Source organism: Biomphalaria glabrata, chromosome 17 (assembly GCF_947242115.1).
Source record: "Biomphalaria glabrata chromosome 17, xgBioGlab47.1, whole genome shotgun sequence".
Classification (NCBI taxonomy): domain Eukaryota; kingdom Metazoa; phylum Mollusca; class Gastropoda; family Planorbidae; genus Biomphalaria; species Biomphalaria glabrata.
This window is the reverse complement of record NC_074727.1, coordinates 16,120,000-16,144,421: the sequence shown is the minus strand read 5'-3', so window position 1 is coordinate 16,144,421 and position 24,422 is coordinate 16,120,000. Positions and strand designations below refer to the sequence as shown.

Genomic DNA, 24,422 nt, shown 5'->3' with positions numbered 1-24,422 from the left:
TGACCAGGGCCGGTCCTAAGGATTTCGGGGCCCTATGCAAAACTGATTGCGCGGGGCCTAGTCTGTGTGGGAATAAGGATAATAAGTGAAAGTTAAGATTTTGTAATAGAAAATAAATTCGACTTTGCATTTTGTTCATTCTTTACTAAGTACAAAATTGCGATCAAATTAACTTTACTTTACGAACCTTGTAACCTATGACATATTTATATGCCAATGACTAAAACAGAAAATAAGGTATTGGAACTTTAGGTTTAAGGAGAAATTCGTTCGATTATTATATTTTATTACATGAAAGCTGACAATGCCTTTTTTTTTATCGCGCTTAGGATTGGTGTTTTCCGTAATGAATGACGCCCACAAATGTTAATTTTGTCTGTTTGTTGAGGAGATTTTAAAAAATGCAGGACATTTCCAAGAATTTTTTCGTACATATTTTACAATTTAATTATTACACATTGAATTAGCGCGGGTCCTATGAAAGCGCGGGGCCACTGCGACCACATAGGTTGCAGTGGCCTAAGACCGGCCCTGATCGTGACAGTGTGAAAGTCAGAGCTACGACACTATATTTCAAAGTATTTTTAGCGGCCCCCAAAAGGGGAAAAGACGCTATTAGTTTTGTGTGAAATGTCTGTCCGTCTGTCCGTCCGTCCCGTTTAGATCTCGTAAACTAAAAAAGATATTGAAAATCGGACATCACAATATTTTAGACCATTCAAAGTTCTGATGCAACGGCTACTTTTTTTTTCTGAAAGCTAAAAATCTAATTTTTAAAATTAGTTATGAAAGTATTTTTTTTAAAGAGAAAAAGCTAATTAGTATGCATTATTAGTTAGACCTAATTGAAAACGAATAGTAATCTTATATATTTTGTTTTCCTGACCTTTTGTTTATTGTGGAAAATTATAAGAATTCGAATAAGAGATTGAGCCTTTTCAAAAAGGGGAGACGCGGTGGCTGAGCGGTAAATCGCTTGGTTCGAATCCTGGTGAAGACTCGGAATTTTATCCTTGGGCGCCTCTGAGTCCACTCAGCTCTATTGGGTACCTGACATTAGTTGGGGAAAAGTAAAGGCGATTGGTCGTTGTGCTGGCTACATGACACCCTCGTTAACCGTAGGCCACAAAAACAGGTAAACTTTACATCATCTGCCCTATAGTCCACAAGGTCTAAAAGGGGAACTAGTTAGGCCAGGTTCACATCTAACTTTACATTCACTTTCACCTATCCATTGATCTGCTGGACCGTTGGGTCACTACACAAGATCTGTTAACCTTCTTTCTCCATTCCTATCTCTCATTAGTCTTTGATATAATTTCATTCAGATTATCTTTCTGAAAATATTGAAGCCTGCCAGGGTGGACCACTTCGGGGGCCGATTTTGAGTTTGTGTTTCCACATAAACTGTCTTTTGTAACCTTGTTTTCTTATCGCTTAATTAAAATGAACAAATATTGTCTGGATTTTTCTCGAGTGAAATAAAGGGTACACAGTAGAATGTGTTTGTTTTGTGTTCAAGCTATACATTAAACAAAAAATGAGACTACTTTTTTAAATGAAAAGTTTTATCTCATTTAATCGTAAATGTCAAACAAAATCTAAATCTCTTTCATTTTTAACTAAGTCAGTCATTCTGCAATATCAAATAGATATTTCTCTCAATTAACTTCGGATTCATTTGCATCAGCACGGGGGGGGGGGGGGGGTTTGTGGCCTAACTGGTAAAGCTCCTGGCTGCTAGCTGCTTCGAGTCCTTGCACTGGCCACCGTTTAGCCTGTTGATATCACTGGTGTGTGTGTGTGTGTGTGATCCTCTTTTTCTTTCACTTTCAAGTCTCGTAGGGAAATGTTTTTACTTCGTATCACTTCGTTCCGTATCTGAAACCTATGTGCATTAGTTTTTAATAAATTTCTCGTTACGTCATTTTATGTTGTTGTTTCCTTCTTTCCTTCAGAAAATGTGATAATCCAGAGCCCCAAAAAGGAGGCAGGCAATGTGAGGGCAATCCAATGGACTCCAAGAGTGCTGCCTGCTTTGCTGATTTGATGTATTGTTATGATGGTCAGTGCTAGAATTCTTTACTTTAAGTCTGTGTTTCTCAAACTTTCCTTATGCCCCCCCCCCCACCGACCAAACGAATAATATGTTCTGGTTCCCCTCCCTTTCCTCTCCCTTAGTTAGATGGAATATCTATGAACTGATTGTTTGGAAAAAAATGGTTCAGTTTAAGCTTGGCCTAATTAAGGATGTAATTAAATGACAATCTAATCTATAGTTGATCTACGGAGATTAGCAAAAGGCCTAAATTTGAAACATCATAAGTGACTCCATAAAGAAACTATTACCTTCAATATTATGGACATCAAAACTGTGGCGTGTTACTAATTAGAAACGGATGTGCTTTTCAATTAAGTCTCGACGTGCCTAGGCTACGTCATGGGTTCTCAAACTGTGGCTACATGATACATCTTCACTATAGAATATAAAGAATTATTATCTATGATTCCGCAGTGGCGAAACGTAGATTTACTTCAAGTCATTTGACGGACATTAATTTAAACTGTTAAATATATATATGCTGCGACAAGTCAAATGTTTGAAATCCTTGTGATTCAGTTGTCAGCAGCATCTAGATTCTATGAGCGAATGACAATCATAGGAAAGAGAAAAAAAGTAGCTACTAATTTTGTATAATGTTACGTTTTACACGCTAGAATTGTCCATAATCCATGGTCTTGATCGGACCCATGTGTTGTTGGCCGGTGGTTGGTTTGTAGCCCCAAACAGCTAGTACTACTAAACCGATTTTAGTCGTATTTTAAATTTAAAGAGTTTTATCAAAACTTGAACACACTTCTTTCGAAAACAAAAACTCAATTTAACTTTTATGATCACTTTTCACTTGAACTTGAAACTAGGTGTATAATGTAGACACAACATCTTGTCATCATCACATCTGTCCCTTGAAGTTCGTCGTAGGGGACTATTTGCGCAACCAAATCCCTCCACTCTTTCTGGTCAGCAGCTGCTCTTAGAAGGATATAAAGAGAGAGACCGGTCCATCCAGCTTTTCTTTGAAAGACCCGTGCTCCCTCCATTGTATCTAGAAGGTTGGCAAGTGAAAGGATGATTAAAACAATAACACACAACAAACACACGTCTTTTCTGTTTCATGTCTCTTCCGTTCAACATTTTCACCAGTCCTTTATTCCACTTGCATCACGCCAGACTATCTCGTGGTTTCATCAGTCTATACAACCAAAATCATCCGCTCCCTTTTCCTCGAGGCTACAGCATAAACACACACGTACACTTCGTAACACCCTGGCAAAACGTCATTTGACCCCCTACTGCTCGCACCCCACCCCTCCCCCAGGTTGTTGCCACTGGTCTATATGGCTTTGGTAAAATGAGAAGTGCTACACTAGTAATAAATAACAATAAACACAACTTATAAAACCTTAGTTTGAAGAATATTACATGTAGGTGTGTCCAGTACATACAAAGTCTATCTCTCCTTTTTAAACAAAATATTAATTTTCCTCTTGTTAATGTTGCCTCCCCTTGTTTTTACTATTCATAAGCAAATAGTTTTTAAACTAATGTATTTTTACTTTCTATATCTAAGTTTTCTACTTTCTAATTGCTTTTGTTCCTTACAAGACTGCCCCACCCCTCCAGACCTGGGAAATCTCCTGCACACACCTACAGCAAAACCTGCCTCTGTTGTCTAACTGTAAGTTGTTCTCTTGCTCTACTGTCCCCCTTGTCAGGGTTTCTAATTATATATATATATATATATATATACTGCTGCTATGCTCTCTCTGCTTGTCTCTTGTCTTGTTGTGTTTCTTAACTTTGTTCCTGTGGCTCACTAGGGGTTTCTTGAATATTAAATAATACTTGCTTGGTACTTTCTTGGTTACTTAATTATAATTCAATACTTGCTTAACTCAAATACGAACACTTAATATACATCAACTCTAACTCCTTATATTCACGAATATCGATAATACTTTAATACTCAATAAAGCACTTAATTATATCACTCTTATGACATACACAAAACACCAATCCATCAACTTATAAATATATAAATGCATAAATACCAGTCCAGGAAGTAAACGTCCAACCTTCCTGGACCGGGAGCAAGACCTTACTGACTAACACATTCTCTCGCACATTCAACGAAGACTTAATCACTCAGTTCACAACACCTGCAACACTTCGCATTCATAACAAGGGGATATAACAATCATATCAAAATATTAAACTAACATTCATTCTCGCCATACCTCTCCCTGACACCCCTAAAACCTGGGCCTACTGGCTACAACTGAAGTGGCCTCCATTGTTTCATTATTTGTTGTTTTATGTCTGTGTGTGTGTTTAGCTACTCAACCCCCCCCCCCCTCTGTTCTGGGAAATCAACTAGAGCGATTGCTATTTTTTTTTCTTGGTAGACTGCCCCCCAAAAACCTGGGCACTCAACTGCACTAAAAGATGCCCCAATTGCCAGGGTGACTGTAACAAGCGCACGGGTGTCTGTGAAAGCTGTAAGCCAGGCTTCAAGAACTCCAACTTAAGCTGTACCACACGTAGGAGCCTTTGTTGTACCTTAACTTAGAGATTATCTTCATTGTGTGTGTGTGTGATGCTATGCTTTTAAATACCTTAACTTAGAGATTATCTTCATTGTGTGTGTGTGTGTGATGCTATGCTTTTAAATGCCTTAACTTAGATATTATCTTCATCTGTGTGTGTGTGTGATGCTATGCTTTTAAATGCCTTAACTTAGAGATTATCTTCATCTGTGTGTGTGTGATGCTATGCTTTTAAATACCTTAACTTAAAGATTATCTTCATTGTGGGTGTGTGATGCTACGCTTTTAAATACCTTAACTTAGAGATTATCTTCATTGTGTGTGTGTGATGCTATGCTTTTAAATACCTTAACTTAGTGATGATCTTCATGTGTGTGTGTGATGCTATGCTTTTAAATACCTTAACTTAGAGATGATCTTCATGTGTGTGTGTGTGATGCTATGCTTTTAAATGCAAAGCTTATATCAACTCCCTCTGATTGTCTGGCTGTCTGTCTGGTCAAAAGTTCGTAAACGTTATTTGGTGTTGTGTTTCTTCCATTGTTCCTTGTTTCTAGATTGTTATGCTATTATCTCTCTATGTAGATCTATCCTCTGACATGTCACTGTTTATAGAGAAATATATCGGATACCCTCTCTGACATGTTACTGTTTATAGTAAAAACTCTAATTCTAGTTCTTGTTTAACATTGAGACCTTCTCGATCATAGCGTGCTTTAAAAAGACTCTAATTCTAGTTCTTGTTTAATATTGACCACAGCGTGTGAGGATGGCGAGTATGGTGCGGACTGTGTCGGAAGCTGTTTTGCTAAATGTAACGATGACTGCGTGGATAGGGTCCATGGGATCTGTCCAGGTGAGTCCATTACATTTGAAGGGGTGTGAGGCCCGAGCCTATTCGCTAGAGAAGGCCTGAACACTGAACTGCAACATCACAAGCTGTGGGCATTTTAGATCAATAACTTGTTTGTCACGTCAAAGACATGTACGACGTGGCAACGAAGTATTGGTCTTAACAGTCCACTGGTTGTAACTATGGATAAGGGAAAGAAATTGTACTTGAATGATGTAGTGGTACAAATTGAATTAGCCCCCCTTTATTCTTTGTAGGTCGCCGCTTTAAAATTTGAAGCTAGCAATAGATAAATATAAAACCTTTCATTTTCATAAGCGATTCAGTGGCACAACGGTTAGTGTGTAGGCTTGAGCCCTCTATTTCGAATTCAGAAATTTCAACTTTTTTTTTTCTTCTTATAAATGCATTTAAAAAGCGATTGCGGTAACATTCACACAGATACCCCCTTCTTTCTCCCCCCCTCTTTTGTTCACATCTGGTTCAGACAAATAATAGGATCATAGTGTATTACGAAAGCTAAAAGCGTGAAATTTTGCTAAACAAAACAATTGGTTAAACCAATTTCCTCACTGATAATAAATTTATTATTATTATTATTATTATTATTATTATTATTATCGCACAGATTTATTATGGTCATTCTAGATCTTTTACAAATGTAATTACATGACTGATCCAAACTAATTGATACAACCACACTTAATATAAGCTTTTTTAAAAAGTATTTTTTATATATTCTATATTCTGTTATTTTCTTGAGTTTGTTGAGTTTATTATTGTTACTTGTAACTTTGACTGCCTTTGTAGTACCTGCGCTTTGGCCCTAGTTTGTATCTTTGACTGAATGGTTTGGATTATTGCCAATAAAAACAATATCCGTTTACTTTCACTTTATATGATTTCAAATGGCACGTAGAGACAAAGTTTCTTTAGCCTCTTCACCATAAGTGATACGAATAAGAAGTTTCAATAATTTATAAAGATATTTCAAATTATCTATTTTTATTTTGTTTACATTTTTAGCTGCCCCCGAAAGGGGAAAAGACGCTATTAGTTTTGTGTAAAATGTCTGTCTGTCCTTCTGTCCGTCCGTCCCGCTTAAATCTCGTAAACTAGAAAAGATAGTGAAAATCCGACATCATAATATTTTAGATCATTCAAAGTTCTGATGCAACGGCTACTTTTTTCTTTTCTAAAAGCGAAAAATCTAATTTTTTAAATCGCTTATGCAAGCAGTTTTTTCAAAAAAATACACCACTATTCACTATTAATAGTAACAAACACGGGAGGCTATTTAGTAGTGGTGACAGGTATTTAACATATTTTACACATTTATGCAAACGGTTTTAGATTTTTTGTCAATTGTTTTTTTTTTACATTTGTATTGCGAAGTTAAGTAAGTTCTATTATATTAACTACTACATCTACACAAGAAAAAAAATAAAAGTTTACTTTTTTTTAAGAGAAAAAATCTATTTAGTATGCATATAAGCTGGACATAATTTAAAACAATAATTAATAAGTAGTTTCCCATATTATCGCGTGAACTGTATAGTAACACAATATCAGCAGAACACTGCACTAAAGGAATTTTTTTTTTTTACGGAAATGTTTTTTCTTGAGGAATAAGAGATTGTCCCTTTACAAAACAATTAGAGCAATTATATATTCATTATAAGACATTAGTTAGGCCAGGTTCACATCTAACTTCACATTCACTTTCAGCTATCCTTTGGTCTGTGGACAGCTGGGGCACCACACAAGATCCGTCAACCTTCTTTCTCCATTCTTTTCTCATTTGTCTTTGATAGAATCACATTCTGATGTTCTTTCTGAAAATATTGAAACCTGCCTTTTTACCTGCCTGGTTGGACGACTTCGGGGGCCGATTTTGAGTTTGTAACTGTCTTTGTAACCTTGTTTATATGTATAATCTGTGGGGACATCTGATTTCTGTCCGCGGGCCGCAAAAAGCCGCCGTATATGACCCGCGGTTCGTAATTTGACACCCCTGTCTTAATCTGATATTTAGATATGCTCTATCTCTGCAGCTGTTGGAACCTGGGGTGCATGGGGAGAATGGAAGTGTACGCATTTCTGTAACGACACTAGAATTATAAGATACAGGTATGTTTTTTTTCTTTTGTGACACATATGTTTCAATGCCTGCTTGAAACATCACATCTTTGTCAGGGTTAGAAAATCGAATCATTTATTTCAACAATTTTTCTGTATCCTATCGTGCTGAAATTCCACACACTAACTCTTGGTGTGTGACACCACATTTTATCGAAATGTCAGAAATTTCACTCAATCAATTAGTGAAGTAATTAAAAATTAAATTTAAAATAAAAATAGGCGTAACTAAGGGACACATCTCCAAATATCTAGTGTAAGACAGCAAAATTATGCACCCTTACACTCTTATGCAACGACAATATGATGTTGATCCTAAATAAAAGTATCTATTAACAAGAAATGAAGGCAGTGAGAAATTATAGGCCACCATCAGCTTCATTAATTAGAACAAAAAAAAAAAAGCGTAATGATGATATCAAAGAGTTTACAGTTGTAATACAAGAGGACATCAGTGGAGAGTTACAAGAGTGCACTGGAAACACAAGGATAAAGATGTGGTTGTGGTTTTTCTCATGTAGCTATATAATGTATGTTGTGGTATTTCTAGTGTAGCTATATAATGTATGTTGTGGTATTTCTCATGTAGCTATATAATGTATGTTGTGATTTTTCTCATGTAGCTATATAATGTATGTTGTGGTATTTCTAATGTAGCTATATAATGTATGTTGTGGTATCTCTCATGTAGCTATATAATGTATGTTGTGGTATCTCTCATCTAGCTATATAATGTATGTTGTGGTATTTCTCATGTAGCTATATAATGTATGTAATGGTATTTCTCATGTAGCTATATAATGTATGTTGTGGTATTTCTCATGTAGCTATATAATGTATGTTGTGGTATTTCTAGTGTAGCTATATAATGTATGTTGTGGTATTTCTCATGTAGCTATATAATGTATGTTGTGGTATTTCTCCTGTAGCTATATAATGTATGTTGTGGTTTTTCTCATGTAGCTATATAATGTATGTTGTGGTATTTCTCATGTAGCTATATAATGTATGTTGTGGTATTTCTCATGTAGCTATATAATGTATGTTGTGGTATTTCTCATTTAGCTATATAATGTATGTTGTGGTATTTCTCCTGTAGCTATATAATGTATGTTGTGGTATTTCTCATTTAGCTATATAATGTATGTTGTGGTATTTCTCCTGTAGCTATATAATGTATGTTGTGGTATTTCTCATATAGCTATATAATGTATGTTGTGGTATTTCTCATTTAGCTATATAATGTATGTTGTGGTATTTCTCATATAGCTATATAATGTATGTTGTGGTATATCTCATGTAGCTATATAATGTATGTTGTTGTATTTCTCATGTAGCTATATAATGTATGTTGTGGTATTTCTCATGTAGCTATATAATGTATGTTGTGGTATTTCTCATGTAGCTATATAATGTATGTTGTGGTATTTCTCATTTAGCTATATAATGTATGTTGTGGTATTTCTCATGTAGCTATATAATGTATGTTGTGGTATTTCTCATATAGCTATTCAATGCAAGTTGTGGTATTTCTCATGTAGCTATATAATGTATGTTGTGGTATTTCTCACATAGCTATTCAATGCAAGTTGTGGTATTTCTCGCATAGCTATTCAATGCAAGTTGTGGTATTTCTCACATAGCTATTCAATGCAAGTTGTGGTATTTCTCACATAGCTATTCAATGCAAGTTGTGGTATTTCTCACATAGCTATTCAATGCAAGTTGTGGTATTTCTCACATAGCTATTCAATGCAAGTTGTGGTATTTCTCACATAGCTATTCAATGCAAGTTGTGGTATTTCTCACATAGCTATTCAATGCAAGTTGTGGTATTTCTCACATAGCTATTCAATGCAAGTTGTGGTATTTCTCACATAGCTATTCAATGCAAGTTGTGGTATTTCTCACATAGCTATTCAATGCAAGTTGTGGTATTTCTCACATAGCTATTCAATGCAAGTTGTGGTATTTCTCACATAGCTATTCAATGCAAGTTGTGGTATTTCTCACATAGCTATTCAATGCAAGTTGTGGTATTTCTCACATAGCTATTCAATGCAAGTTGTGGTATTTCTCACATAGCTATTCAATGCAAGTTGTGGTATTTCTCACATAGCTATTCAATGCAAGTTGTGGTATTTCTCACATAGCTATTCAATGCAAGTTGTGGTATTTCTCACATAGCTATTCAATGCAAGTTGTGGTATTTCTCACATAGCTATTCAATGCAAGTTGTGGTATTTCTCACATAGCTATTCAATGCAAGTTGTGGTATTTCTCACATAGCTATTCAATGCAAGTTGTGGTATTTCTCACATAGCTATTCAATGCAAGTTGTGGTATTTCTCACATAGCTATTCAATGCAAGTTGTGGTATTTCTCACATAGCTATTCAATGCAAGTTGTGGTATTTCTCACATAGCTATTCAATGCAAGTTGTGGTATTTCTCACATAGCTATTCAATGCAAGTTGTGGTATTTCTCACATAGCTATTCAATGCAAGTTGTGGTATTTCTCACATAGCTATTCAATGCAAGTTGTGGTATTTCTCACATAGCTATTCAATGCAAGTTGTGGTATTTCTCACATAGCTATTCAATGCAAGTTGTGGTATTTCTCACATAGCTATTCAATGCAAGTTGTGGTATTTCTCACATAGCTATTCAATGCAAGTTGTGGTATTTCTCACATAGCTATTCAATGCAAGTTGTGGTATTTCTCACATAGCTATTCAATGCAAGTTGTGGTATTTCTCACATAGCTATTCAATGCAAGTTGTGGTATTTCTCACATAGCTATTCAATGCAAGTTGTGGTATTTCTCACATAGCTATTCAATGCAAGTTGTGGTATTTCTCACATAGCTATTCAATGCAAGTTGTGGTATTTCTCATGTAGCTATATAATGTATGTTGTGGTATTTCTCACATAGCTATTCAATGCAAGTTGTGGTATTTCTCGCATAGCTATTCAATGCAAGTTGTGGTATTTCTCACATAGCTATTCAATGCAAGTTGTGGTATTTCTCACATAGCTATTCAATGCAAGTTGTGGTATTTCTCACATAGCTATTCAATGCAAGTTGTGGTATTTCTCACATAGCTATTCAATGCAAGTTGTGGTATTTCTCACATAGCTATTCAATGCAAGTTGTGGTATTTCTCACATAGCTATTCAATGCAAGTTGTGGTATTTCTCACATAGCTATTCAATGCAAGTTGTGGTATTTCTCACATAGCTATTCAATGCAAGTTGTGGTATTTCTCACATAGCTATTCAATGCAAGTTGTGGTATTTCTCACATAGCTATTCAATGCAAGTTGTGGTATTTCTCACATAGCTATTCAATGCAAGTTGTGGTATTTCTCACATAGCTATTCAATGCAAGTTGTGGTATTTCTCACATAGCTATTCAATGCAAGTTGTGGTATTTCTCACATAGCTATTCAATGCAAGTTGTGGTATTTCTCACATAGCTATTCAATGCAAGTTGTGGTATTTCTCACATAGCTATTCAATGCAAGTTGTGGTATTTCTCACATAGCTATTCAATGCAAGTTGTGGTATTTCTCACATAGCTATTCAATGCAAGTTGTGGTATTTCTCACATAGCTATTCAATGCAAGTTGTGGTATTTCTCACATAGCTATTCAATGCAAGTTGTGGTATTTCTCACATAGCTATTCAATGCAAGTTGTGGTATTTCTCACATAGCTATTCAATGCAAGTTGTGGTATTTCTCACATAGCTATTCAATGCAAGTTGTGGTATTTCTCACATAGCTATTCAATGCAAGTTGTGGTATTTCTCACATAGCTATTCAATGCAAGTTGTGGTATTTCTCACATAGCTATTCAATGCAAGTTGTGGTATTTCTCACATAGCTATTCAATGCAAGTTGTGGTATTTCTCACATAGCTATTCAATGCAAGTTGTGGTATTTCTCATATAGCTATTCAATGCAAGTTGTGGTATTTCTCACATAGCTATTCAATGCAAGTTGTGGTATTTCTCATAAAGCTATTCAATGCAAGTTGTGGTATTTCTCACATAGCTATTCAATGCAAGTTGTGGTATTTCTCACATAGCTATTCAATGCAAGTTGTGGTATTTCTCACATAGCTATTCAATGCAAGTTGTGGTATTTCTCACATAGCTATTCAATGCAAGTTGTGGTATTTCTCATATAGCTATTCAATGCAAGTTGTGGTATTTCTCATATAGCTATTCAATGCAAGTTGTGGTATTTCTGAAATAGCTATTCAATGCAAGTTGTGGTATTTCTCACATAGCTATACAATGCAAGTTGTGGTATTTCTCATATAGCTATTCAATGCAAGTTGTGGTATTTCTCACATAGCTATTTAATGAAGTTGTGGTATTTCTCATATAGCTATTCAATGCAAGTTGTGGTATTTCTCACATAGCTATTCAATGCAAGTTGTGGTATTTCTCATATAGCTATTCAATGCAAGTTGTGGTATTTCTCATATAGCTATTCAATGCAAGTTGTGGTATTTCTCATGTAGCTATTCAATGCAAGTTGTGGTATTTCTCACATAGCTATTCAATGCAAGTTGTGGTATTTCTCATATAGCTATTCAATGCAAGTTGTGGTATTTCTCACATAGCTATTCAATGCAAGTTGTGGTATTTCTCACATAGCTATTCAATGCAAGTTGTGGTATTTCTCATAAAGCTATTCAATGCAAGTTGTGGTATTTCTCACATAGCTATTCAATGCAAGTTGTGGTATTTCTCACATAGCTATTCAATGCAAGTTGTGGTATTTCTCACATAGCTATTCAATGCAAGTTGTGGTATTTCTCACATAGCTATTCAATGCAAGTTGTGGTATTTCTCATATAGCTATTCAATGCAAGTTGTGGTATTTCTCATATAGCTATACAATGTAAGTTGTGGTATTTCTCACATAGCTATTCAATGCAAGTTGTGGTATTTCTCACATAGCTATACAATGTAAGTTGTGGTATTTCTCATATAGCTATTCAATGCAAGTTGTGGTATTTCTCACATAGCTATTCAATGCAAGTTGTGGTATTTCTCACATAGCTATTCAATGCAAGTTGTGGTATTTCTCACATAGCTATTCAATGCAAGTTGTGGTATTTCTCATATAGCTATTCAATGCAAGTTGTGGTATTTCTCACATAGCTATTCAATGCAAGTTGTGGTATTTCTCACATAGCTATTCAATGCAAGTTGTGGTATTTCTCACATAGCTATTCAATGCAAGTTGTGGTATTTCTCATATAGCTATTCAATGCAAGTTGTGGTATTTCTCATATAGCTATTCAATGCAAGTTGTGGTATTTCTCATATAGCTATTCAATGCAAGTTGTGGTATTTCTCACATAGCTATTCAATGCAAGTTGTGGTATTTCTCACATAGCTATACAATGTAAGTTGTGGTATTTCTCATATAGCTATTCAATGCAAGTTGTGGTATTTCTCACATAGCTATTCAATGCAAGTTGTGGTATTTCTCACATAGCTATTCAATGCAAGTTGTGGTATTTCTCACATAGCTATACAATGTAAGTTGTGGTATTTCTCATGTAGCTATTCAATGCAAGTTGTTGTATTTCTCATATAGCTATTCAATGCAAGTTGTGGTATTTCTCATATAGCTATTCAATGCAAGTTGTGGTATTTCTCATATAGCTATTCAATGCAAGTTGTGGTATTTCTCACATAGCTATTCAATGCAAGTTGTGGTATTTCTCACATAGCTATTCAATGCAAGTTGTGGTATTTCTCACATAGCTATTCAATGCAAGTTGTGGTATTTCTCACATAGCTATTCAATGCAAGTTGTGGTATTTCTCACATAGCTATTCAATGCAAGTTGTGGTATTTCTCATATAGCTATTCAATGCAAGTTGTGGTATTTCTCATATAGCTATACAATGTAAGTTGTGGTATTTGTCACATAGCTATTCAATGCAAGTTGTGGTATTTCTCACATAGCTATACAATGTAAGTTGTGGTATTTCTCATATAGCTATTCAATGCAAGTTGTGGTATTTCTCACATAGCTATACAATGTAAGTTGTGGTATTTCTCATGTAGCTATTCAATGCAAGTTGTGGTATTTCTCACATAGCTATACAATGTAAGTTGTGGTATTTCTCATGTAGCTATTCAATGCAAGTTGTGGTATTTCTCATATAGCTATTCAATGCAAGTTGTGGTATTTCTCATATAGCTATTCAATGCAAGTTGTGGTATTTCTCACATAGCTATTCAATGCAAGTTGTGGTATTTCTCACATAGCTATTCAATGCAAGTTGTGGTATTTCTCATATAGCTATTCAATGCAAGTTGTGGTATTTCTCACATAGCTATTCAATGCAAGTTGTGGTATTTCTCACATAGCTATTCAATGCAAGTTGTGGTATTTCTCACATAGCTATTCAATGCAAGTTGTGGTATTTCTCACATAGCTATACAATGCAAGTTGTGGTATTTCTCACATAGCTATTCAATGCAAGTTGTGGTATTTCTCACATAGCTATTCAATGCAAGTTGTGGTATTTCTCACATAGCTATTCAATGCAAGTTGTGGTATTTCTCATATAGCTATTCAATGCAAGTTGTGGTATTTCTTACATAGCTATTCAATGCAAGTTGTGGTATTTCTCACATAGCTATTCAATGCAAGTTGTGGTATTTCTCACATAGCTATATAATGTATGTTGTGGTATTTCTCATATAGCTATTTCTATGAATTAAAATATTTACGAAATCATGGGGGGGGGGATATAATCTGAATGTTTAGTTTACTTTATTATTCGAATATGAAGTATAAATTTATTTTCTTTTAAATTTTTCTAGCATTGATTACACACACACACACACACACACATTTAATGCATTTTTTAATTGATGAATGGTGTCTGAAAGATGGTGCCGGAAGTCTACCGACGGTACTGAAGTGGAATGTCCTGACAACAACTTTGAAATGGCGCCTTCAGACTGTTACGTTAATACCACTTGCCCTGAGGGTAGGATTTCGTTGGAAAGGCAGAAATAATTGTGTGGGTGTGAAAGTGTGAACTATTTTTTTTAACTCTGTATTCTTACGCATACATGAGATCAGATTCGTGTGCTTTGCTTGTGTTAATGCTTGAAGTAAACTTTGATTCAATTCACATTTGGAACGTCTGGCAATGATCGTTTCAAGTAATGTTAGTGGGTCAGTTCAGCAAATTGTAATAAATTCTTAAACTGGTCAATTCTACAGAATGTAAGGAAACCTTATCCTGGTTAGTTCTACAGAATGTAATAAATTCTTATCAATTCTAAAAAAGTAAAGTCCCCTTTCAGACTTTATGATCAATGGGCCAGGTGATGTACAGGTCATCTGTTTCTGTGGCCCACGGCTAACGAGGTGTCATGTAGCCAACATTACTTTACCTCAACTAATGTCAAGCGCCATAAAGATCCCAAAAGTAAAAACCCCCAGTCTTCACCTCAGAATATGCCCTTTTATTTTTTAAGTTTCAAAAGCAGGAAATAATGCTTTGCACTGGGGCTCCGTCCAAACGTCTCCACCAGGATTCGAACCCATAACCCCTGGTTCGGAAGCCAAGCGCTTTACCAGTCAACCACCTCTCCTTCAATGATCGTTTGGTACAAGTAATTTTTTGTTTCGACATCTGAACGTCATTGAAGGCGAAGGTTGATACCAACAAAAATCATCTTCCTAAATTTTTCACGTGGTTACATCAGAAAAACGTACACACACACAAGGGCACTTCACAATACTATCTTCACTTCCATTGGTTTCTTGATATATCACGTTTTTTTTTTGGCGCAGCTTTTTCAGCGCGAGCCGTTTTGTCGCGAGAGGCTCTGAAGAAAAACTTTCTTATATAATAAACTTTTTTTTCCCCACAAATTTATAAAGCATAACGGCCTCCCCCTCCCCTTTCCCCCGAAAAAATACTTTTGACTATTTCATGAACTCCTATTGTGATTTATGGATGTCTGCCTAGCCGTGTAATCTTTTCTTGGGATATGTCTCGATTTTCACGTCGGTTTTTTTGTGTTTTTTTAAGTTGGAGGTACCAAAATTTAAATAAATCAATTTTATGTTACCTAAAAAATACATAGATTTTTTCCAATGATTTATTTTATTTTTTGGGGCAATATTAGCCCTCCTCTCTCTCTCTCTCTCTCTCTCTCTCACACACACACACACACACACACACAATGTAATGATGATGATATAACAATAATTACACGAAAAAACTTGAGTCCCTAATCTAATGGACAAAAATAACTCTTGTCCTTAACATTTAAAAAATACTTTTGAACACAAACACACACACAAAGTATAGACATGTATAATTCTTCAAAAGACATATATATATATATATATATATATATATATATATATATATATATATATATATATATAATGGCGCTGGAACATTCGGCGCCAAAACGTCCTGCGCCTTAAAGTCCTGCTTCATTGGTTCCTTTTAAATTATTATTTCGACTGGTCCTATAGTTTTACTTAGCTGTGCGTTGTGATTCTTTTCTTTGCTTCAGATTGTCCCGATTATTACTTCGGCATTGAATGCGTGAGCTGCTTGCATTGCAAAGACCAGTGCAACAAGTTCAACGGCACGTGTCAACAATGTCTTCCTGGATACAGAGATCCTGATACGGGGTGTCAGTCAGGTATTGGACTTGTTAGAACTGGACATCACATGCCTGACAATAGGTGTCAGAAGTGCGATGCTTGTCAAACTAGATTGAAATGCATCTCTAAAACATGAGAGTAGATCGTCATTGGGAATATTGAAATACTTAGACCTTGTGTTTAATCTATGGGGCAGATGATGTAAAGGTCATTTGTTTTTGTGGCCCATAGTTAACGAGGATGTCATGTGGCGAGCACAACAACACACCGCTTGTACTTTTCCCCAACTAATGTCAGGTACCCATTAGAGCAGGGTGGACTTAGAGGCAACCTAAAGATCTCGAAATTAAAAATTTCGCCAAAATTCGAACCTGGGACCCTCGGTTCGGAAGCCTAGCGCTTTACCATTCAGCCACCGCGCCTCCATAGCCTCGTTGAAGAGTCGCTACTAATCTACAGTTTGATGCAAATTCATTCTGACCATTCCTAAAGAGTGGGATAAATATTTATTCAGACCATTCCTAAAGAGTGTGATAAATATTTATTTTGACCATTCCTAAAGAGTGTGATAAATATTTATTCTGGTCATTTCAACAGTTTGTATGAAAAACTTTTACGGAAAAGACTGCAATGGCAGCTGCCTGTCCAAGTGTGGTAGTGACTGTGCGGACAGAGTGACCGGAGAGTGTCCTTCGTGTAAGTTGTATGGTCTTGTCCTACAGAGGACTTCGCAAACAACAAATGAATGGACCTCATTCACCAATCGTAAACAAACAACATTGAACCTCGCGATTCTCTCTCTTCTAAGCAAATTACGATGTAATTTTAATCAACAATGGTTATCACGTGACAGTTTTGTAAATTTCTTGTTTTATCAATATTATCACGTGACCGTTCGTTTTGGTGAATGAGGTCCATGGGCTGGAGGTCCATTGGCTGGAGCCATTCCTTTTACACAACGCTTAAATTATTATTATAGCTTTTATATAGCGCTACTATATGCTTATAGCATGCTCAGAGCGCTTTTGGTCCAATCTCATTTGTGAACCAGTGGGGGGGAAGGGGTATCTAGGAGTTGGTTTTCCGTGCTGCCTTTAGGCGCTCAGTAAACACAACTCTGCCCGAGTTGGGTGTCGAACCTCGAGCCCCCTTCTAGGTAGCCAAGCCAAGTTCAAGCGCACTTGGCCTCTCGACCACGCTTCCCACCATGTACTCATGTACTCTCGAAACAAGAAATAACTTTGGCATACTCTGCAAATACACACACACTCAGACACACACACACACGCTGGGCTTGATTATCCAACTCTGCTAATGTATAAGCCTACTTAAAGGAAGAAAAAAAAAATCGCTACAAAAAATGAATTTTAATTAAGGAAACTAAATGTATATTTAATTTTGTGTGTGTGTGCTGCTTGCTCAGTTCTATTCTACTTTTTAAATCTTAGAAGTTCTGAATGTACTTTTAATGACCTTCTATGGTTTGAAGTGTTTCCTACTCTCTCTTACTCCATTCTTTGCCTATATACCAATGCCAGGCATAGCTCTGTAATGATGTATAATGGCTGAAATGATTACAATATTGAAGAGAGAAATCAGTCAATTAAATATGGCTTAAAAAGGTTAAGTTCTGACCAGGCTACCAGCCAGGAGACTCGAACGTTGCACGCTTGGTCATCCCACCTATCAGCAATACTTGGACAATCATTGAGAATCCCCTCCCTCACCTACACACACCAAAATAAATCATTTTGAATTGTGGTATTAACTGTTCTTCTAAGTAGGCCCATCACCCTCCCGTGTCAGAAACCCCAGAAGGAAAACGTAACGTGCTGAGATTACTTCCCTTAGAGCACGTGAAACAAAGCGGGGCGGTGAGTTTGAAGATCCACTTGTCGCCGCACAAGGACAGAGCCATTGCCGCACAAGGACAGAGCCATTGCCGCACAAGGACAGAGCCATTGCCGCACAAGGACAGAGCCATTGCCGCACATGGACGACTCATCTCCTGGTTCCGGTCGCCCTTCATGCAGAACGCGACATTCCTAATGAATGTGGTCAACTGTATCATCGTCCTCGATGCAGTGGCGGCACCGTGTGTCGTAGTGTTCTTGAAACCATCCGAAGTAAACATCGCCCTCCCACACAACGCCAAACTCACTTTGTCAAGTTAAATCTGTATTGTATCAACTAGTTGCATTTTGTCAAAGTTAACTCTTATATATATCAAGTAATTGTATTTGTTTGTATTTCTTAGCATCTGGCAACGCCTTCTATTGGAGCCTATTGTTACTGCTGCTTATTGTTATTCCTGTCATCTTATATTGTCTAAAGCCGTAAGTAATGGTGGATGTATCACATATTCACCAAAGAGGGATTAAAACCAAGATTAAATGATACTTCCAATAATATTTTAATCCATATATCATCCTCCACACGGAAAATGGGCGGCGCCTTCAGAACTAGCAGTCATAATTGAAGTGGAAATCTAAAAAGTAAGAGCCGAGCCCACTAGCTTTATGTTCACTTTGGCTACACGCCCGTCCCATAGTTTTTAATCCCAGCTCTTCACCACCACCCGAAACAATGCCTGTCTATGCCATAGAACTGGGCAAATATAAATGACCAGCAGTACCCACCGGCTACACCCGCTGATATGTTCCAAGGCTTTTTATTGTTTATTATGTCTGGAACACCCTTTCTCTTTTTTGTTTTTTTAATAAACGGGTCACCTCTTCCATTTTTAACCCGTTAATTAGTGTATCTGTTACAATGAAATTTCAAGCCCCCCTGCCCTCCTCTCTCTCTCTCTGTCTCTCTTCGCTCTCTAGAACCCTCATTTTGTTAACGGCCCCCGAAAGGGGAAAAGACGCTATTAGTTTTGTGTGGCCTGTCTGTCCGTCCGTCCCGTTTAGATCTCAGAAACTATAAGAGAAAATAAAAATCGGACTTCGTGATATTTTAGGTCACTTAAAGTTCTGATGCAATGGCTACTTTTTTCTTTTCTGAAAGCGAAAAATCTAATTTTTTAAAATCAATTATGCAAGCAATTGTTTTGTCATAAAAATACACCATTTTTAAACTATTCATTATTAATAGTAACAAACACCGGAAGCTTTTTAGTAAGGGAAGGAACACTGTACCATTTTTAAACACATGTATGCAAATGGTTTGAAATTTTTGGTCAAAAAATATATTTTTTTTTACAAATGTATTGCTAAGTTATGTAAGTTCTGTCATACTAAATACTACATTTACAAAAAAAAGTTAAAACATTTTTTGAAAGAGAAAAAATCTATTTACTGTGCAACTAAGTTGGACATAATTTAAAACAACAATAAATAAGTAGTTTTTTATATTATAGAGTGAAATGTAAAATACCAAATGCCATTAAACACAAAACTAAAGGATTTTATTTTTTAACGGAAATGTTTTTTTCTAGAGGCTTTGATAAGAGATTGACCCTTTACAAAACAATTAGATCAATGAGATACTCATTATAAGACATCAGTTAGGCCAGGTTCACATCTAACTTCACATTCGCACCCATCCCTTGGTCTGCTGGACCTTTGGGGCACCACATAAAATCGGTCATCCTTCTTTCTCCATTCTTCTCTGTCATTTTCCTTTGATAGAATTTCATTATGATATTCTTTCTGAAAATATTTAAACCTGCCTTTTACCTGCCTGGGTGGACCACCTCTGATAGAATATAATACAGATATTCTTCTGAAAATATTGAAACCTGATTTTTTTCCTGCCTGGGTGGGCCACTTCGGGGGCCAATTTTGAGTTTGTGTTTCCACACAAACTGTCTTTGTAACCTTGTTTTCTTTCCTTTTTTCTGCGCATCAGAATGTCACCAACATAGACTTGATTTGGAAAGACCCGCTTCATACTGCGCCCCCGACACTCACTCTTTTACCCATTCTCTCCTCCTCCCACGCCAACTACAAAAAGGTCGTCCTAAACGTTCCCTGTTTACCTTTTTACCTGTACCTTGGTATTTTTACCTGTTTCTTGGTAATTTTACCTGTTTCTTGGTAATTTTACCTGTTTCTTGGTAATTTTACCTGTTTCTTGGTAATTTTACCTGTTTCTTGGTAATTTTACCTGTTTCTTGGTAATTTTACCTGTTTCTTGGTCTTGGTAATTTTACCTGTTTCTTGGTAATTTTACCTGTTTCTTGGTATTTTTACCTGTTTCTTGGTAATTTTACCTGTTTCTTGGTATTTTGTTCCCTAAGTAAAAAAGAAATATCAATTTGGTTTTATTTATTGTAATAGTTTGTCTCATCCCTTTTGTATGTAGCGAAATGACAATAGATCTATTCCTTTCTCTCTCTCTGTCTCTCTCTCTGTCTCTCTCTCGAGAAAAAAAAAGAAAAAGACTAGATGTATCTTATGAATGCTATTACTATTGTTTTTGTTTTTTTATTTAATGGAAGTGGAAATGACGTAAGCAAGTTTAACATTTTCACTTAGAAGAAAGGGAATAAGATACGAAAATTCTCTTATTATCGTGATATTTTTTAAATGGTTTCCAATTAGACTGTGGCCTTTTGGGGAGATTCCGAAAATAAAATACAAAGGTTTGATAAAGCTTGCTGTTTTTCGCGAATCGCTGTCGTCAAATTGTGACTCTGTCAAAAGCTTTCATTGTGAGCACTGGAGCAGCTAGGAAGTATAAGGAACCTATGTAGGAAACTGGATGCGGATACGTACGACAGTTTAAGAGATCTCGTGATCAATGAGAGGTAGATTTGGGTATATATAGTGGATTCGAATGGAACATAACAAAAGTGACGATTTGTTACAAACCTTACATGAACTCATTCCGGCTGGAAGGATTTTTGTACTCGTTGTCTTCTCCCGATTCCCATTCTCGGATCATGATCTTGCACTATCTTTCATAGTTAAATCAATACAGGAATCAATACAAATTTTTTTTAAAAAAAGGAAATCAATTAGTAGTAATTAATAATTGTGTTTAATGTATAAGAAGGGGAGATATAACTTCATAAGGTACGGCTTCGATGCTATACATTGTGCTGTTCTTCCCCTTATACACTTTTTTTTTTCCTGTTCGCTTTTGGTTTATGAAGTCATGAATAAAATACCTTTATATATTGGTTTCAGGTACATTAAAAAATCAAAGCACGATCAATCTTCCGAGCAGCAGACGTCTGTCAGCGGAGTAAAAATCTTCCATATTCCTCCACTAGTAGAGATTTCTGATATTCCTCCGCCAGAAGAGAGTTATGCAATCCCTCCGCCAGTAGAGAGTTCTGCAATTCCAACACCCAGTAAAACTAGCACTTCAACACCCAGTAAAACTAGCATTTAGTAGAGGCTGTGTGTTCCTTCGGGCTTTTTTTTTTTATATAATTCCTGCATTTTAAGGAAGTTTTCGATCCTGACAAGTTGTTCCAATACTGACGTGCATCTAGCTAATTATTAGCTATTGACCACATAGTGAAAACGTAATCATTTTTCACTATTGATATATATGTCAGCTCACCATTTTGAACACGCTTTCGGTGGGTATTTGTCTTAAATGTTTCTTTGTGTTCAGTACGGAGCTGATTGAATACATTCACGTTGTGTGACCCGTGTTATGATTGCAACAGAAGACATTGATTGTGCAGGCTCACTGGAAAGACTCCTTGTTTGATGTACAGACACACACTTAATGAAACTATTGACTCACGTCATCTCCATTAAGGAGTAATCGATTAAAAAAATAATTATATTACTTCGAAGTAGTGAAACTACCCGTCGGACATTCGGTTAGAATCTAATTATGCGTATACAATACTTAATGTATTGTTAGTCAGCGGCTTAGCAACCATGGTTGAAAGGGGGACTTATAGCATACAAAACTTTAATAATAGGACCCCTGCAAAACATTTTTAAAAATTTTTACAGCGGTAGCTTAAAAATTTTTTTACACATTTTTTTAGCATCCCATGCGTATAAATATTTGTTCTCTCCCTTGCCTAACTATCGTTCTCTCCCTTGTGTATGTTTTATTGTACTCTCCCTTGTGTATGTATTATTGTTCTCTCCCTTGTGTAAGTATTATTGCTCTCTCCTTTGTGTATCTACGGTTGTTCTCTCCGTTGCCCATGTCTCCGGACCATTTAAGGTGTTAGCCCAGACTATTATAAGCATTTTCAGGCCTTGGTCTGAACATATAAATGTCCTACTTAGACCTTTGTAAAATAATGGGCAGACTATTTGAACATTACGCGCTTCGGACACCAAGCACTTTGCTACCGCTTAGCCTTAGATTTGACATAACGCTATGCTTCAACTCGCTAACTCTATTGGAATAATAAATGTGTGCAGTAAGTCTGTGAGTCTTCATAGTTTGAACTGAACCTAAACACTATTTCTCTATAATCTCTCTATGTATAAAGCTAATGGTAAGGAATATGTATTTATGCTCGGAATAAAAGACCGTTTGAATAATCTTGATAAAACTTGGCATATGCGTTCCTTAAATCATGGCGGAGACCTAATGTTATCTGTATTGTTATCTGTATTACAGAACGAAACTTCTGAACAAATCGGGTAAACCCGTTTTCCCACTAAACTTTCTATTTAATATTCGGAAAACATTCTCCGTGTTTAAGATCTAAATCCGATCTAGTAGATCGGTAATACCCAAACTAAGGCCTGCGTATCACGTCCGGCTAGTGTAACTATATTGCGAAGTAGAACATTTTGTCGCCGCCGTTTTGTCGCCAAACATTGTAGATTTATATTATAAATTATTTTTAATGAGTTTTGCAAAAGATTATGACATGCCTTAGTTTTGTATGTCTATGTTCTATTTATGTATATTTTTTATGCTTAAACTATTTTCCGTAAGATTTTGAATTTTATAGCTAGCTATGCCATTATAGCGTACTTTATGTCAGCTGTCTCTCTTATGATGGCCTTAATGTAATTAAGAATGTGGCTTTTTGTTGTGTGTGTGTGTGTATGAGACTATGAGTGCATTTTAAATCTTGCTGATTACCTCTAATTATTCACAATTTTTAGTATAGTATATACATTGATCATAATTGCTTTACTGGTAGTATTTTGGGGGGGGGGGGAATTTTACAAACAAAACTTAAGTGAATCATTGGTAGAGAAAGTCTATAAAATATTGATTTTAAGTGATATAGATAACAAATAAACATTGGATTTTGAAGATGATCGTTTACAGATATAAGTTATAAGTCGGTAACTTTCCACAATTAAAGCAAACGTTTTTTTCTGTTTGGAATGCGGTTGGCCTTCCGTTCGAATCTACTATAAGAGATTGAGGATGTAAGGGCGTAATGTCAGGATGGGACCTAAGCTGAAATTGTGATTCCTACAACGGTTTTGAAATGCAAGGTGGGAGACTGTGCGTACTATCAATCTCTACTAGTAAATGCTTAAGTCACCTGAAAGGTACGGGAATAAGGGGGTGGGGAGGACTTTCATTCATTGTCCATTCGTTTTCCTGGAAATAAATCATGACTTGTAATATTTCACTCTATTTATTACTTAAATATTGTCAAATGATGTAGGCTATTATTTCTTTTTTTTTCGTACAGAAAATATGTTTGTTGCAAAATGTTTTGTCTTCTCTAAACATTCACAGAATTCGTAGCGTCCAAAAGCGGCCATCGCAAAAAGGGCGGCGACAAAACGTAGCGAACTAATAATGGTTTATTGTTAGATCTCCTCTGATCTTACTTATATGAAGTTAATTGTTTAATTTTCACCAATAAAAATGTATTTCTCATTATATTCTGTTTTCTTCCTTTTTGGGGGGGTTTTGGTTCCAATTCCTGCCATTGGTCTGAAAGAAGGGGGGGGGGAGGCTACTTCATTAATTATTAAAGAACTTAAAAAAAATTGATTTAACGTCAAAGCCCAGTGATTAGGGACTTACTTAGACTTAGACGCTCCCGTTTCGTATTGGGCGGCAAGCTGTCTCCATTAAGATCTGTCCCTGGCAATGTCTGAAGCCTCTTCCGACCTGGTGTCCACTATTCTGGTCTCCGTGTTTTGTAGTCACACCCAGTCAGGAGCGGATCTAGAGCCTTTTGAATGTATGGTGCTAATTTTGTAAAGTGTTGTTTGGAATTTCCTGCATCCATGC

General features: G+C 36.2%; 1 protein-coding gene across 1 annotated transcript in view; it reads left to right on the top strand.

The window, feature by feature from the left end:
• LOC106055566 (uncharacterized) overlaps positions 1–24,065 on the top strand; it is a 126,616-nt gene extending 102,551 nt beyond the window's left edge. The window contains exons 29-37 of the mRNA XM_056016057.1: positions 1,959–2,065; positions 4,468–4,602; positions 5,369–5,464; positions 7,516–7,591; positions 14,531–14,631; positions 16,184–16,315; positions 16,875–16,973; positions 18,535–18,613; positions 21,416–24,065. Coding sequence (XP_055872032.1) covers positions 1,959–2,065; positions 4,468–4,602; positions 5,369–5,464; positions 7,516–7,591; positions 14,531–14,631; positions 16,184–16,315; positions 16,875–16,973; positions 18,535–18,613; positions 21,416–21,623 — 1,033 coding nt within the window. The 3' untranslated portion in view covers positions 21,624–24,065. The remainder of the gene's footprint in view (positions 1–1,958; positions 2,066–4,467; positions 4,603–5,368; positions 5,465–7,515; positions 7,592–14,530; positions 14,632–16,183; positions 16,316–16,874; positions 16,974–18,534; positions 18,614–21,415) is intronic.
• Positions 24,066–24,422: the final 357 nt, after the last annotated feature.